Source organism: Leptodactylus fuscus, chromosome 5 (assembly GCF_031893055.1).
Source record: "Leptodactylus fuscus isolate aLepFus1 chromosome 5, aLepFus1.hap2, whole genome shotgun sequence".
NCBI classification, from domain to species: Eukaryota; Metazoa; Chordata; class Amphibia; order Anura; family Leptodactylidae; genus Leptodactylus; species Leptodactylus fuscus.
In genome coordinates this window covers 160,853,682-160,868,420 of record NC_134269.1, presented here as the reverse complement: position 1 = coordinate 160,868,420, position 14,739 = coordinate 160,853,682, and the positions used below count along the sequence as shown (strand labels likewise).

At 39.4% G+C, this 14,739-nt stretch overlaps 1 protein-coding gene across 1 annotated transcript in view; it reads left to right on the top strand.

Annotated features, from left to right (window-relative positions):
• The window catches only part of KDM3B (lysine demethylase 3B), a 32,037-nt gene extending 25,825 nt beyond the window's left edge, over positions 1–6,212 (top strand). Inside the window, exons 20-24 of the mRNA XM_075274598.1 lie at positions 162–281; positions 1,691–1,830; positions 1,922–2,098; positions 3,064–3,198; positions 4,954–6,212. Coding sequence (XP_075130699.1) covers positions 162–281; positions 1,691–1,830; positions 1,922–2,098; positions 3,064–3,198; positions 4,954–5,034 — 653 coding nt within the window. The 3' untranslated portion in view covers positions 5,035–6,212. The remainder of the gene's footprint in view (positions 1–161; positions 282–1,690; positions 1,831–1,921; positions 2,099–3,063; positions 3,199–4,953) is intronic.
• Positions 6,213–14,739: the final 8,527 nt, after the last annotated feature.

Sequence of the window (14,739 nt, the reverse complement as noted above, 5' to 3'; positions counted from 1 at the left end):
CCCTATATGGGACCGGCAATGTCTGTACAGAGCTGTGGAATATATTGGTGCTAAATAAGTAAATGAAATAATGCATTCACAATTCTTGATGATATGCAACTGAATAAATTAGTGAAATTAGGTTTTATGATATTTAACTTTATGTTGTGTTCATGTTTAAGGTTTAATAACTGCGGAAGACAGACGAGTTGGCACAACAAACTTGCATCTGGATGTGTCTGATGCTGTTAATGTTATGGTGTATGTCGGTATTCCAGTGGGAGAAAGTGCTCACGATGAAGGTAATCCTTTAAGGAAATGTCGTTTTGCCTTACTGTTATGCCAAATGACAATTCACTGATATTTTGCCAGAACCTCATCAGAAACTGAATACTAATATTAGGAGGAATGAAAATAATAAATATCATGTATTGAGTAAACATCCAAAGAAAAAAATAAATAAGGAAGGATTATTTATTTTGGTAAAAAAAAAAAAAAAAAAAATACAATAAACTTACAAGATGGAAGAAAGCTGCTGTCGTGTATTTTTTACATTATAGTAAATGGAGACTGATGCAGTGTGATCAATCTGCATCGCTCATTCCGACTGCCTTTTAGTCCTTTGACAGATCAGAACAAACTTGAATGACAGCAATGTGAACAAAGCCTAATTCTAATTTTTTTTTATATACTGCAGTATAATCTAAGTGCTACATACTTATACAGACTTGCTTGCTCGATCTTATCACAGATTTGGCGGCTGATTCAGCTGTAAAATCCACGGTGCAAGCCATAGGAGTGGAAATAGAAGAGGAATAAATATAGGCACAATAAAAAATCAGCAGCAATATTAAAGATGTCTCTTAGTGGTAGATATAGATAAATACCTGTATGTGTAATGTCACCATAGATCAAAAGGAACTATATATTTCTTCTTTTTTTCCCCTCCCCCTTCTTCATTATATGGCCTAGCTTTGTGCTGAAGTTTTTGTTTTTCTGAAGACAGTTCTTGTATTTAGTGGAATTACTGTATAAATCACTACAGTTCCCATGAGTCTCTCCCCCTCTCACAGACTTTGTGTGCAATTAATTAAAACTGGCTCAGGGCGGGTTCACATCTACGCCCCGGTCTCCGCTTTCTGTTTCCGTCTTCTGCCCAAGAAACTAGACAGGAGACAGAAAGTCAGTCATTTTTCAATCCCATTAATTTTGAATGTGTTTGCAAAGTGTCCGCCCATGAGCGTTTTATGGTCTCTGTGGCAAAACCGTTTTTTTTTTTTAACTGGACACAAAGTCGGACATGCTTATTGCACAATCTGCTGCCCAGCATGTGAAACAGGATCCCTCCAGAGATTGGAGGGAGAGCCAAGAAACCGTGGTATTAAGAGGCATATGATGAATGACATACAGTATATCAATAGAATAAAGATAACCACATTCAGAATGCAGGATATTACACAAACAGTAGATAAACAGGAGGGACTTGTTTATGTGACTACATTGCGAACTAGCCTACAGAGCCATTTCAGTTTCTACAGTATATTAGTAAGTGATAGATTTTACTACATTTAAACTACTTGCAGATATTTCTTTAACCACTTTCATCATGGCTTGAGAGAGTCATCTGAGAAAATCTATAGCGCATGTACAGTGTGTGTTTAAGCTTGGTGGATAACTTTAACACATTGGACTAATGTAATACCATTTTTAGAGGTGCTCAAGACTATTGAAGAAGGTGATGCTGATGAAGTGACAAAAAAGCGTATTCATGAGGGTAAAGAAAAGCCTGGAGCTTTATGGCATATTTATGCTGCTAAGGATGCAGAAAAGATCCGTGAGCTGCTTAGAAAGGTATGGTTTTGGTGTTATATCCAAGGGTATTGGTGATATTTTATTACAAGATTATAGTGTAGTTAATATTTTTTTTTTTTTTTTGTTATAGGTTGGTGATGAACAGGGGCAAGAAAATCCACTAGATCATGATCCGATACATGATCAAAGTTGGTATTTAGATCAATCGTTACGTAAGCGTCTCTATGATGAATATGGAGTGCAAGGCTGGGCAATTGTACAGTTCCTGGGAGATGCTGTGTTCATTCCTGCTGGAGCACCACATCAGGTATAACAGTGTACTTCTCTTTTTCTTTTTTCTTATAAAAATAGAGTAATAGACTGATATTACATGTAAATAACCTGCCGTCCACCAGGATATTCTGTGTGTTGATTAGCTTTCATGATAGTTCAGTGCCATTGAGTGCAAGCTATAGTGTTATATACTGTATATTGGTGGCATTTAAGATAATTCTTCATGATGATGTCCGGCTCCAGCTGGACCACTGGCACAAAGTTACATCACATCGGGTACTACTGTTGCAGTCACACATTCTATTTAATGTTTTTATTCATTCTGATTATAGTTTTGTCATCTTGAATCATGGCTGATGTGTCCTACCTGCCTCTTGCCTTGCATAGGAACTTCATAATTTACCTAATGAGAATTTGTAATGGTGACTTAACCGTTTATAGGTGTTGTTCAAGACAAGGTATTGATGGCCTGTGTTTGGTATAAGCCATCAGTGTCAGGTCTGTGAGCGACTGACACCTGGCACCCTCACCGATCAACTGCTTCAGATTCCAGAAGATAATGGCTCCATACATTGTATATGGCTGTAACTGGAGTTTGGCCGCTTAGCTTCCATTTAGATGTATGAGCACTGAGTTTCAATAGAATGATGTGACCATTGCACATTGTATGATGCCATCTACTTACACGCACTTCTAAGTTCTTGCACCTCAGCTGTCAAACACTGAGCACAACCATCTCTCTGATATTGACTGACCATCAGTATCTAATAGTGGACAATACTTCTGCAGTATCTGTACCTGATTGTCTGTCTGAGAGGTGCTACATGTTCACTATCATGATACTTTAATCGTATCTTTTTATACAGTGTAATGTAATTGGGAACTAAACGCTCTCACTTTCTAAATAACATCACACTGATCTAAAGGACCAAGGTTGCGTGATTGTTTTCCTACACTAATAATCTTTACATTATACTTAATTTATTTTTTTTTCTGTAGGTCCACAACCTATACAGTTGTATAAAAGTGGCAGAAGATTTTGTTTCTCCAGAACATGTGAAACATTGCTTCCGCCTGACACAGGAATTTAGGCACTTGTCAAATACGCACACAAACCATGAGGACAAACTACAGGTATAGTTACCTAGATTGTTAATAAGGGCCAGTTCTGTTTCTTAAGTTACTGTACGCTTTACCTTTAAATTGAAAATGCCGTAATAGTTTTTTTTTCTCACACTTTTATTTATTAAGTATTTAAAAACTATTGACTCATCTTTTAGATTTTTTTTTTTTTTTTGCATTTTAGAAAGCAAAAGTACAAGTGAACATTTTTTTTTTAATAGTCTTCCTTTTAAAAAGAATTCTGACATTTTGTTGTAAAACCTGAGCAACTCCTTCACTTCATTGGCTGTCCTTCTGATTCTGACATAGATCTAACAGTACGCTGTCCCTAGGCACATGATCTTTTTCTGCTCTCTCTTTCTTATCCCTGTGTTAGCAATGATATAATGGAGAGGTTGTACATGACAGATCAGAGGACATCTACAAAAAAAAAATGGAGAAAGTGTTTCTTGCATAATATTGCCAGTAGAAGTCTGCCCCTAAAAGAGTAATTCTATGTGTTTGCGTTCACTGACACTGCAAACCTTTAGCAGGCTGGGAGCGCTTACCATGCATCTTCACCCATTGATGGATTCTTCACCTGCTGTAGCTTAGCTCAAGTTTGTTGGGAGACAAAGGTTCTGGGATGAGAATGGGAGCCTTCTCTTTCATCACAAGTGGGGAGAGGAACAATTCTTCCAGAGGGTTCTTGGGATGCCATGAGGAAGTACAAGCTGTCCGATATAATCCTTAGTGTCTTGACTAACTTAGATGCCAGCAATGACTTGTTGGACATTGAGAGACTGCGCAACAGGAGTATAGGGTTTATACTGATGACATATCCGCAGAATCGCGTTGTTGGGATCGAACACCTGAACCCTGCACTGATCAGCTGATTCAGCTGTAAATAAGGTATACTTCCAGAATCAAATGAATGGGAGCAGAGCTGCAGTTTCCTGATGCTACTGCTACAGAGTAGGGCTTTATACAATGTATACATCTTCTGTACACTGTAGTGTGGTGGTGCTGGGGAATTGCACCTCTGCTCCCATTCACTCGAATAGACAAAGAGCTGCTTTTGGCTGTATACCATGTATATGGCTTCCAGCTTCCCAATCGGCTGACTGCTGCGGGGTCCTGCTGCTGGATTCCTAGCGATCCAAGGGTGCGGGGAAAAATAGTGAGGAATTTGGTGTGGAATTTTCCACGCTGAAAATAAAGCCTCCCATTGATTTCAATGGGTTTTGCTAGCTTTTTTCCCACTAGTGGCATTTTCCACTAGCGGAAAAAAAAACAAACTAGCAGAACCCATTGAAATCAATGGGAGGCTTTATTTTCAGCGTGGAAAATTCCACACCAAATTCCTCTGTGTGAATGGACCCTTTACTGATGAGTGACCAGTATCTATTATGCCTGAAGCTAGATGAGCGCTAGTGAGGGCAACAGCAACCTGGGCACATAAAGCTCATATCCAGCATGTATTACTGCCATATGAGGAAAGTCTAAAGCTATAGACGCAGCTTGCAATTTGTGTACCTGAAACTGAATAAAGGTAGATTCCTGAAACCTAGGGCAATTCTTTAATTCAAGGTAAGTACGAATATGTATAATCAGTTTCCACATCAGAGGTTTTCTAATGTTCACAATAGGTTGTCATAAAAAATAAAATGGTACATTTGGTGCTTATTTAGGGAAAACTTGAATTTAGATCACGCCTAAAAAGTATTTTGGGTTTTGTTTTGTTTTTTTTCTTCTCCTTACCTTTTTGTTGTTTTGCTTTTATTTCAGGTGAAGAACATTATCTACCATGCAGTCAAAGATGCTGTTGGCACGCTTCGCGCTCACGAGTCTAAACTGGCGAGAACATAGAAAACATTTCTTTTATACTCTTGGAAAATCGAAACAGGAGCCTCCTTCACGTTTTGGATTTGTCACTTTGACTAGAGGCAAACGTCTAAACAGTGTGGCTCTATTGTACAACCCAGACACTGTTTTCTATACAGCCTCATGATCACATGTACTATAGACATGTCTCACTTATGCACTTGACTGAAAGGCGTCTATTTTCTGTTGCTGCCTTCAGCTTTAACCACATGAGCTCTGGAAAACTGTGCTTCTAGTACAAATCTGGACTAAAAACTTAGAAGAGCATGTTTGGCTTCTCGGGCATAGTTTTCCAGTCTTGGAGAAATCTACAAAACCAATTCAAGATGAACTAACATAGTTAATGCATAAAAACAAAACCTCTTCACGTTGCACCCAGATGTCTAACACAATGGATAATTTACTCTTTGTCCATGTAGTTCTTTGCAATACAATTCAACTTGTTAAACCTTTATAAATAGCATAGTTCAATATGCTAGCTCGAAATAAGCGGAGGGTGCTGATACAGCTTTTACTAGGGAAAGCTTGGGATTGGAAATGTATTTATTAAGAACAATAGGTTTGTAGCGGAGCAGTTACTCTTTCATGAAGTTAGACGTTTTTAGACCTTTTGAAGACCATCTCCGTTTTCCTGCATTTCCAGAAAGGCACATTGCATTTAGTCTTCCTTTCAATTGACTTTTCATATAAGAGCGTACATAATGGTGTAGGGTCAGAGTCCCCAAAACTGGCCGAGCGTTTGTGTTGACCAGAGTAAGCCATTATTGGTCATCTTTCCACAGCGTTGGCATTAAGTGTATATAGTTGCTGTAGCAACTTCATGAGAAAATGTTCGGCACATTATCCATTTCATTCACCAGTTCTACCCATCCATTGCAAAGCGGTATTTTTAGCCACTGAAATATTTTGAGAATAATGTTTGAGACAAATCCGTTTGAGTCAGACATCATTGTTTTACAGAGCTTTCCATATTGACTCTTGGAAGGTGACCATTTCTCCGCCTGTATTGTTGTGCCACTTTGCAGGTCTGTTTATATATTCAGTTACACACGTTTTTTAAGTGAATTACTGTAGATTACTTTTAATTTGACTTCCTGTACTTTGATTTTGTGAAGGGCTGACTAGGGTTTCCATGTTCTTATTAAAGTACAATGAATCTCTAACCTGAGAAGTTTTGGTTTTTTCACTTCGAATACCTAGTAATGTGTGTGGGAAACCATACACAAAGCCAGAAAATTACTAAAGGAGAATGGAAAGTGTAAAAGAAAGATGTCCCCTTCCTTCTGGATCCAGTTCTGATTTTGTATTGGGCACCGAAATGGCATACTTTAAAATTTTAATTTTCACTTTGTACATTAATTTTTGGGAAGCATTTTTTAGGCTCAAAATGATACATTCCTTGAGGGGTCTAGTTTCTAAAATGGGGTTACACTTGAGGGGTTTCCATTGTATTGGTACTTTAGGGGCTCAGCAGATGCGACATGGCACCTAAACACTATTCCTGCGACATCTGCCCTCCAAGAGCCAAGTAGCTCTTTCCATTCTGAGCCCTCCCATGTTCCCATACAGAAGTTTACAGTCACATATGGGGTATTGCTGTGTTCAGGAGAAGTTGTGTAACAAACTGTTGTGTTTTCTCTGCTTTAACTACTTGCAAAAAATTTAAATGTGGCGCTAAATGGACAGATTATTGGGGGAAAAAATAATTTTTATTTTCATGCCCCAATGTTAATAAAATCTATGAAACAGCTGTGAGGTCAAAATGCTCACTATACCCCAAGATAAATTCTATGAGGGGTGTAGTTTCCAAAATGGGGTCACTTTTTAGGGGTTTCCATTGTACTGGCACTTTAATAGCTCTTTCATGTAAATTTTCATGTAAATAATTTTTTTGTATTAAAAACTAGGGCTCCAAGTGTATATGTAGAATGACTTCTACAAGGTACTGTGATTAGATTTATAACAAATTTACTACTGACAGACTCTTTAGTTGCAAAGGTATTTATTGAAATATATCATGAATACAGAACACAAGGTAAACATGAAAATAGTTACATAATCAGCGCAAGAATGCCGAGTAAAGCATAAAAAATGTCAGAAACTGACAGACTCCTTTTAATGTGTGGCTAAGGCTGCTTTCACACGTCAGTATTTGGTCAGTGATTTTTATCAGTGATTTTGAGCCAAAACTAGGAGTGGGTTAAAAATGCAGAACAGGTACAAATCTTTCTATTATACCTGATCCCTGTCTCCACTCCACTCCTAATTTTGGCTCACAATCATTGAACAAAATCACTGACCAAACACTGACATGTGAAAGCAGCCTTAAAGTGTACCTACCCTTTCCATAACGTGAACAACAGTATTTGTGATCTGGATTCTGATCAGTGTTCAGAATATCGGACAAAAATGGGTACCCCCCCCAAACGAAAAAATATTAAAACGTAGCTTTTATTATCTCATGAATAAAAGTAGGACGTGTCCCTATAGTGCATTTAAAAAGTGAGAAAAGGACCTCCAATAAACAATATACTGGTCCCAATTCTAAGGTCTACTAGTGCAGGTATTCTTAACGCAACCAACTCCCCACAAACCTCGTTCCCACGTTCCCTATTCCGGTCACTGCCAGGGTATGTGATTAAGGGGTGTATAGGTAACTCCCTGATGAATGTAGGGCTGTAATACCCACTCAATTAACATGAAGGAAGGTCTTTAAGCTGCACTGATATACATAGACTGCAATCCAGGGTCAGACTGCACAGTACCGCTACCTAATACTAGATCCTTCCCTTCCAATGCAGTGGTATGTAGATAACTAGCCCTAGTCTGGCACACACAGTGCCTACAGATTATATGCCCTCATATTACAGTATATGCCCAGTGTTCAGAATAGTCTTGTCATGTTCCTCTACCTCAATACTGTGATCAGTCATCTTCTCCTTCTTGAGGAATGACAGGAAAAGGATATCTTACAAAGTGTAGGCTGTGAAATCACTACTGATAATGCTCAGTGTTTATAGAGTACCTCTCATTTTATCTAACTTTTTTGAATAAGGGGGCATTCACACTACCGTTAGTGTCCACTCAGCAGTGTCCGTGGCTATTGTCCGTACAAGATTTTAGCAACTGGCACTAGCTGGTCCGTTTGCAATTTCCATTCACTTCAATGGGATTTTATCGTGTCCGTTTACAACCATGTCTGTTTTTTCAAGCGGATAAAAAAAATCCTACATGCAGGACTTTGAAAAAATGGACAGAAAGTGTCAGTTAATTTATTTATTTTTTTTAAACATTGAGTTCTATGGGCAACAGACATATTACTGACAGTAACTGATAGCCATCAGTTACTGTCCATTTGTGTCTGTTATGATAGGTGTCCATTTTTTTATTTTTTTTTTTTTTTTAAAAGAGAACCGTTCATGGTTTGGGGCACAGGCAGTTCTATATACTGCTGGAAAGCTGACAGTGTGCTGAATTCAGCGCACTGTCAGCTTTCCCGATCTGTGCCTCGGGTGAAGAGCTATCGGTCCCGGTACCGTAGATCTTTACAGTCAGAAGGGCTTTCCTGACAGTCTGTCAAGAACGTCCTTCTCCACAGCAGAGCCTATCGCGCTGTACAGTGTGAGCGGGGAGGAACGCCCCCTCCCCTCCTGATAATACTCGTCTATGGACAAGCACTGTGAGCAGAGGGAGGGGACTTTCCTCCCCGCTCACACAGTACAGTGCGATAGGCGCTGCTGTGGAGAAGGACGTTCCCTGCTGACTGTCAGAAACACCCTTCTGACTGTAAAGTGCTACAGTACCGGCACTGAAAGCTATTTACCCGGGGCACAATTCAGGAAAGCCGACAGTGCGCTGAATTCAGCGCACTGTCAGCTTTCTGGCAGTATATAACACTGCATGTGCCCAAAAGTGGTGAAAGGTCCTCTTTAAGCAGACACCAACGGTAGTGTGAACCCTACCTAAGCTGTCATATTTGTATACATAATAAATAACACTATTTAGATTTTGATTAAAGGAATATACCAGACATAGGGAGCCTTAACACAGAGTTTACGCTCCACTCATTCTGAACGTAAACTCATTCCGAATGAGCAGCGTTAAAACAGATCCCATTGATTTCTATGGGTGCCGGCATACGCGTGCTACCCATTGAAATCAATAGGAGGCTTTTTTTACCTATACGTAAGGTAACTTAGTATCACATTGAAAGCAATAGGTAAAAAAGCCTCCCATTGAGTGCAATGGGTAGCGCACGTAAGACAGAACCCATTGAACTCAATGGGATTCTGTTTTACTGCGCTCATTCTGACACGTGATTACGTGTCAGAATGAGCAGAGCGTTACTCCGTCTGAAAGCAGCCAAACATTGCTGACCAAACTGAAAACCTCATCCTACAAATGATGCAAGCATGGTAGAAATCTAAAATGTTACACCATCACAAACCACAGCAGACCTTAAGAACTGCATATGATCCGCCGGCCATGATTAAACAGCACAGGCTGCACATGGATGTCATCTGTGTGCCGCTAATGCACCAGCCGCGCTCCCAGGTCCTATTCATCGGGGCCAGCGAGCACGGCCGCAAAACCAGTTAGGAATAGGACCTGTCCTGAGTTATGCAAACAGACTGTCGGCCCACACACAGATCTTTGGAAATCATGGCCGTGTGCACGGATCGATAGAAATGAATAGGCCAATGTGCTATCTGAAAAAAAAAAATGTTATGTGCATGGGACCTTATGATTATAAAACACATAACATAAACAGAAATGTTAGGTACCCCCGTGTGGCTATAAGTCACCCCTATCCAAAAAATAGCGTTATTTATCCTATATGGTGAAAGCCATAAAAAATATACCACAATGTACAAAATAACATTTTGTTCCTCAAAAAATATCAAAAAAAGTGATCAAAAAGTCATACAAACCAAACATTGGTACCAATAAAAAGAAAAACTTGTCCTGTACATAAAGAGACCTGACATATATCCGTCAACAAAACAGTAAAAAAAAAAAGTTATAGTTGACAGAATACGGCGACTCCAGGAAAATCATTCATTTTAAAAAAAAAGTGATATTTTATTTCTAAAAGTGGTAAAACGTAATAAAAGCAATATAAATATGGTATCGCCGTAATCGTACTGACCTGCTGGGCAAAGCCGCCATGCCATTTTTAATGCAGAATGAATGCCGTAGAAACAAAATGCAAAACCTTATAATAGAATGGGGATTTTCCAAACGGACCCCCAAAAAATGTTAATAAAAGCCGGTCAAACATTATATGTTTCTGAATGATGGTAAATGAAAGTCCAACTAGTTGATTTCTTTGAATTTTCTTTGTACCTGGGTGATCTGTGGTACTTTGTGCAGGTGTATCTGTACCACACTAGTCCTCTCCCTTTAATAACCTCCATATTTCTGTGCTCCCTAGTACTTTCTGCAGGTGTATCTGTACCAACTAGTAGATAACTTTAATATCCTCCATATTTATGTGCTCTCCAGTACTTTGTGCAGGTGTATCTGTAGCACATTAGTCCTCTCCCTTTAATATCCTCCATATTTATGTACTCTCTAGTACTTTCTGCAGGTGTATCAGTCCACACTAGCACATCCCTTTAATATCCTCCATATTTATGTACTCTCTAGTACTTTGTGCAGGTGTATCTGTAGCACATTAGTCCTCTCCCTTTAATAACCTCCATATTTATGTGCTCTCTAGTACTTTGTGCAGGTGTATCTGTAGCACATTAGTCCTCTCCCTTTAATAACCTCCATATTTATGTGCTCTCTAGTACTTTGTGCAGGTGTATCTGTAGCACATTAGTCCTCTCCCTTTAATAACCTCCATATTTAGGTGCTCTCTAGTACTTTGTGCAGGTGTATCTGTACCACACTAGTCCTCTCCCTTTAATATTCTCCATATTTCTGTGCTCCCTAGTACTTTGTGCAGGTGTATCTGTAGCATATTAGTCCTCTCCCTTTAATAACCTCCATATTTATGTGCTCTCTAGTACTTTGTGCAGGTGTATCTGTACCACACTAGTCCTCTCCCTTTAATATCCTCCATATTTATGTGCTCTCCAGTACTTTGTGCAGGTGTATCTGTAGCACACTAGTACATCCCTTTAATATCCTCCATATTTATGTGCTCTCTAGTACTTTGTGCAGGTGTATCTGTACAACACTAGTCCTCTCCCTTTAATAACCTCCATATTTCTGTGCTCCCTAGTACTTTCTGCAGGTGTATCTGTACCAACTAGTAGATCCCTTTAATATCCTCCATATTTATGTGCTCTCCAGTACTTTGTGCAGGTGTATCTGTAGCACATTAGTCCTCTCCCTTTAATATCCTCCATATTTATGTACTCTCTAGTACTTTCTGCAGGTGTATCAGTCCACACTAGCACATCCCTTTAATATCCTCCATATTTATGTACTCTCTAGTACTTTGTGCAGGTGTATCTGTAGCACATTAGTCCTCTCCCTTTAATAACCTCCATATTTATGTGCTCTCTAGTACTTTGTGCAGGTGTATCTGTAGCACATTAGTCCTCTCCCTTTAATAACCTCCATATTTAGGTGCTCTCTAGTACTTTGTGCAGGTGTATCTGTACCACACTAGTCCTCTCCCTTTAATATTCTCCATATTTCTGTGCTCCCTAGTACTTTGTGCAGGTGTATCTGTAGCACATTAGTCCTCTCCCTTTAATAACCTCCATATTTATGTGCTCTCTAGTACTTTGTGCAGGTGTATCTGTACCACACTAGTCCTCTCCCTTTAATATCCTCCATATTTATGTGCTCTCCAGTACTTTGTGCAGGTGTATCTGTAGCACACTAGTACATCCCTTTAATATCCTCCATATTTATGTGCTCTCTAGTACTTTTGCAGGTGTATCTATACCACGCTAGTCCTCTCCCTTTAATATCCTCCATATTTCTGTGCTCCCTAGTACTTTGTGCAGGTGTATCTGTAGCACACTAGTACATCCCTTTAATAACCTCCATATTTATGTGCTCTCTAGTACTTTGTGCAGGTGTATGTGTACCACACTAGTCCTCTCCCTTTAATATCCTCCATATTTATGTGCTCTCCAGTACTTTGTGCAGGTGTATCTGTAGCACACTGGTACATCCCTTTAATATCCTCCATATTTATGTGCTCTCTACTACTTTGTGCAGGTGTATCTGTAGCACACTAGTACATCCCTTTAATAATCTCCATATTTATGTGCTCTCCAGTACTTTGTGCAGGTGTATCTGTAGCACACTAGTACATCCCTTTAATAATCTCCATATTTATGTGCTCTCCAGTACTTTCTGCAGGTGTATCTGTAGCACATTAGTAGATCCCTTTAATAACCTCCATATTTATGTGTTCTCTAGTACTTTCTGCAGGTGTATCTGTAGCACATTAGTCCTCTCCCTTTAATATCCTCCATATTTATGTGCTCTCCAGTACTTTGTGCAGGTGTATCTGTAGCACACTAGTACATCCCTTTAATATCCTCCATATTTATGTGCTCTCTAGTACTTTCTGCAGGTGTATCTGTACCACACTAGTCCTCTCCCTTTAATAACCTCCATATTTCTGTTCTCCCTAGTACTTTGTGCAGGTGTATCTGTAGCACACTAGTACATCCCTTTAATAATCTCCATATTTATGTGCTCTCCAGTACTTTGTGCAGGTGTATCTGTACCACACTAGTCCTCTCCCTTTAATATTCTCCATATTTCTGTGCTCCCTAGTACTTTGTGCAGGTGTATCTGTAGCATATTAGTCCTCTCCCTTTAATAACCTCCATATTTATGTGCTCTCTAGTACTTTGTGCAGGTGTATCTGTACCACACTAGTCCTCTCCCTTTAATATCCTCCATATTTATGTGCTCTCCAGTACTTTGTGCAGGTGTATCTGTAGCACACTAGTACATCCCTTTAATATCCTCCATATTTATGTGCTCTCTAGTACTTTGTGCAGGTGTATCTGTACCACACTAGTCCTCTCCCTTTAATAACCTCCATATTTCTGTGCTCCCTAGTACTTTCTGCAGGTGTATCTGTACCAACTAGTAGATCCCTTTAATATCCTCCATATTTATGTGCTCTCCAGTACTTTGTGCAGGTGTATCTGTAGCACATTAGTCCTCTCCCTTTAATATCCTCCATATTTATGTACTCTCTAGTACTTTCTGCAGGTGTATCAGTCCACACTAGCACATCCCTTTAATATCCTCCATATTTATGTACTCTCTAGTACTTTGTGCAGGTGTATCTGTAGCACATTAGTCCTCTCCCTTTAATAACCTCCATATTTATGTGCTCTCTAGTACTTTGTGCAGGTGTATCTGTAGCACATTAGTCCTCTCCCTTTAATAACCTCCATATTTAGGTGCTCTCTAGTACTTTGTGCAGGTGTATCTGTACCACACTAGTCCTCTCCCTTTAATATTCTCCATATTTCTGTGCTCCCTAGTACTTTGTGCAGGTGTATCTGTAGCACATTAGTCCTCTCCCTTTAATAACCTCCATATTTATGTGCTCTCTAGTACTTTGTGCAGGTGTATCTGTACCACACTAGTCCTCTCCCTTTAATATCCTCCATATTTATGTGCTCTCCAGTACTTTGTGCAGGTGTATCTGTAGCACACTAGTACATCCCTTTAATATCCTCCATATTTATGTGCTCTCTAGTACTTTTGCAGGTGTATCTATACCACGCTAGTCCTCTCCCTTTAATATCCTCCATATTTCTGTGCTCCCTAGTACTTTGTGCAGGTGTATCTGTAGCACACTAGTACATCCCTTTAATAACCTCCATATTTATGTGCTCTCTAGTACTTTGTGCAGGTGTATGTGTACCACACTAGTCCTCTCCCTTTAATATCCTCCATATTTATGTGCTCTCCAGTACTTTGTGCAGGTGTATCTGTAGCACACTGGTACATCCCTTTAATATCCTCCATATTTATGTGCTCTCTACTACTTTGTGCAGGTGTATCTGTAGCACACTAGTACATCCCTTTAATAATCTCCATATTTATGTGCTCTCCAGTACTTTGTGCAGGTGTATCTGTAGCACACTAGTACATCCCTTTAATAATCTCCATATTTATGTGCTCTCCAGTACTTTCTGCAGGTGTATCTGTAGCACATTAGTAGATCCCTTTAATAACCTCCATATTTATGTGTTCTCTAGTACTTTCTGCAGGTGTATCTGTAGCACATTAGTCCTCTCCCTTTAATATCCTCCATATTTATGTGCTCTCCAGTACTTTGTGCAGGTGTATCTGTAGCACACTAGTACATCCCTTTAATATCCTCCATATTTATGTGCTCTCTAGTACTTTCTGCAGGTGTATCTGTACCACACTAGTCCTCTCCCTTTAATAACCTCCATATTTCTGTTCTCCCTAGTACTTTGTGCAGGTGTATCTGTAGCACACTAGTACATCCCTTTAATAACCTCCATATTTATGTGCTCTCTAGTACTTTGTGCAGGTGTATCTGTAGCACACTAGTCCTCTCCTTTTAATATCCTCCATATTTATGTGCTCTCTAGTACTTTGTGCAGGTGTATCTGTAGCACACTAGTACATCCCTTTAATAATCTCCATATTTATGTGCTCTCCAGTACTTTGTGCAGGTGTATCTGTAGCACATTAGTAGATCCCTTTAATAACCTCCAT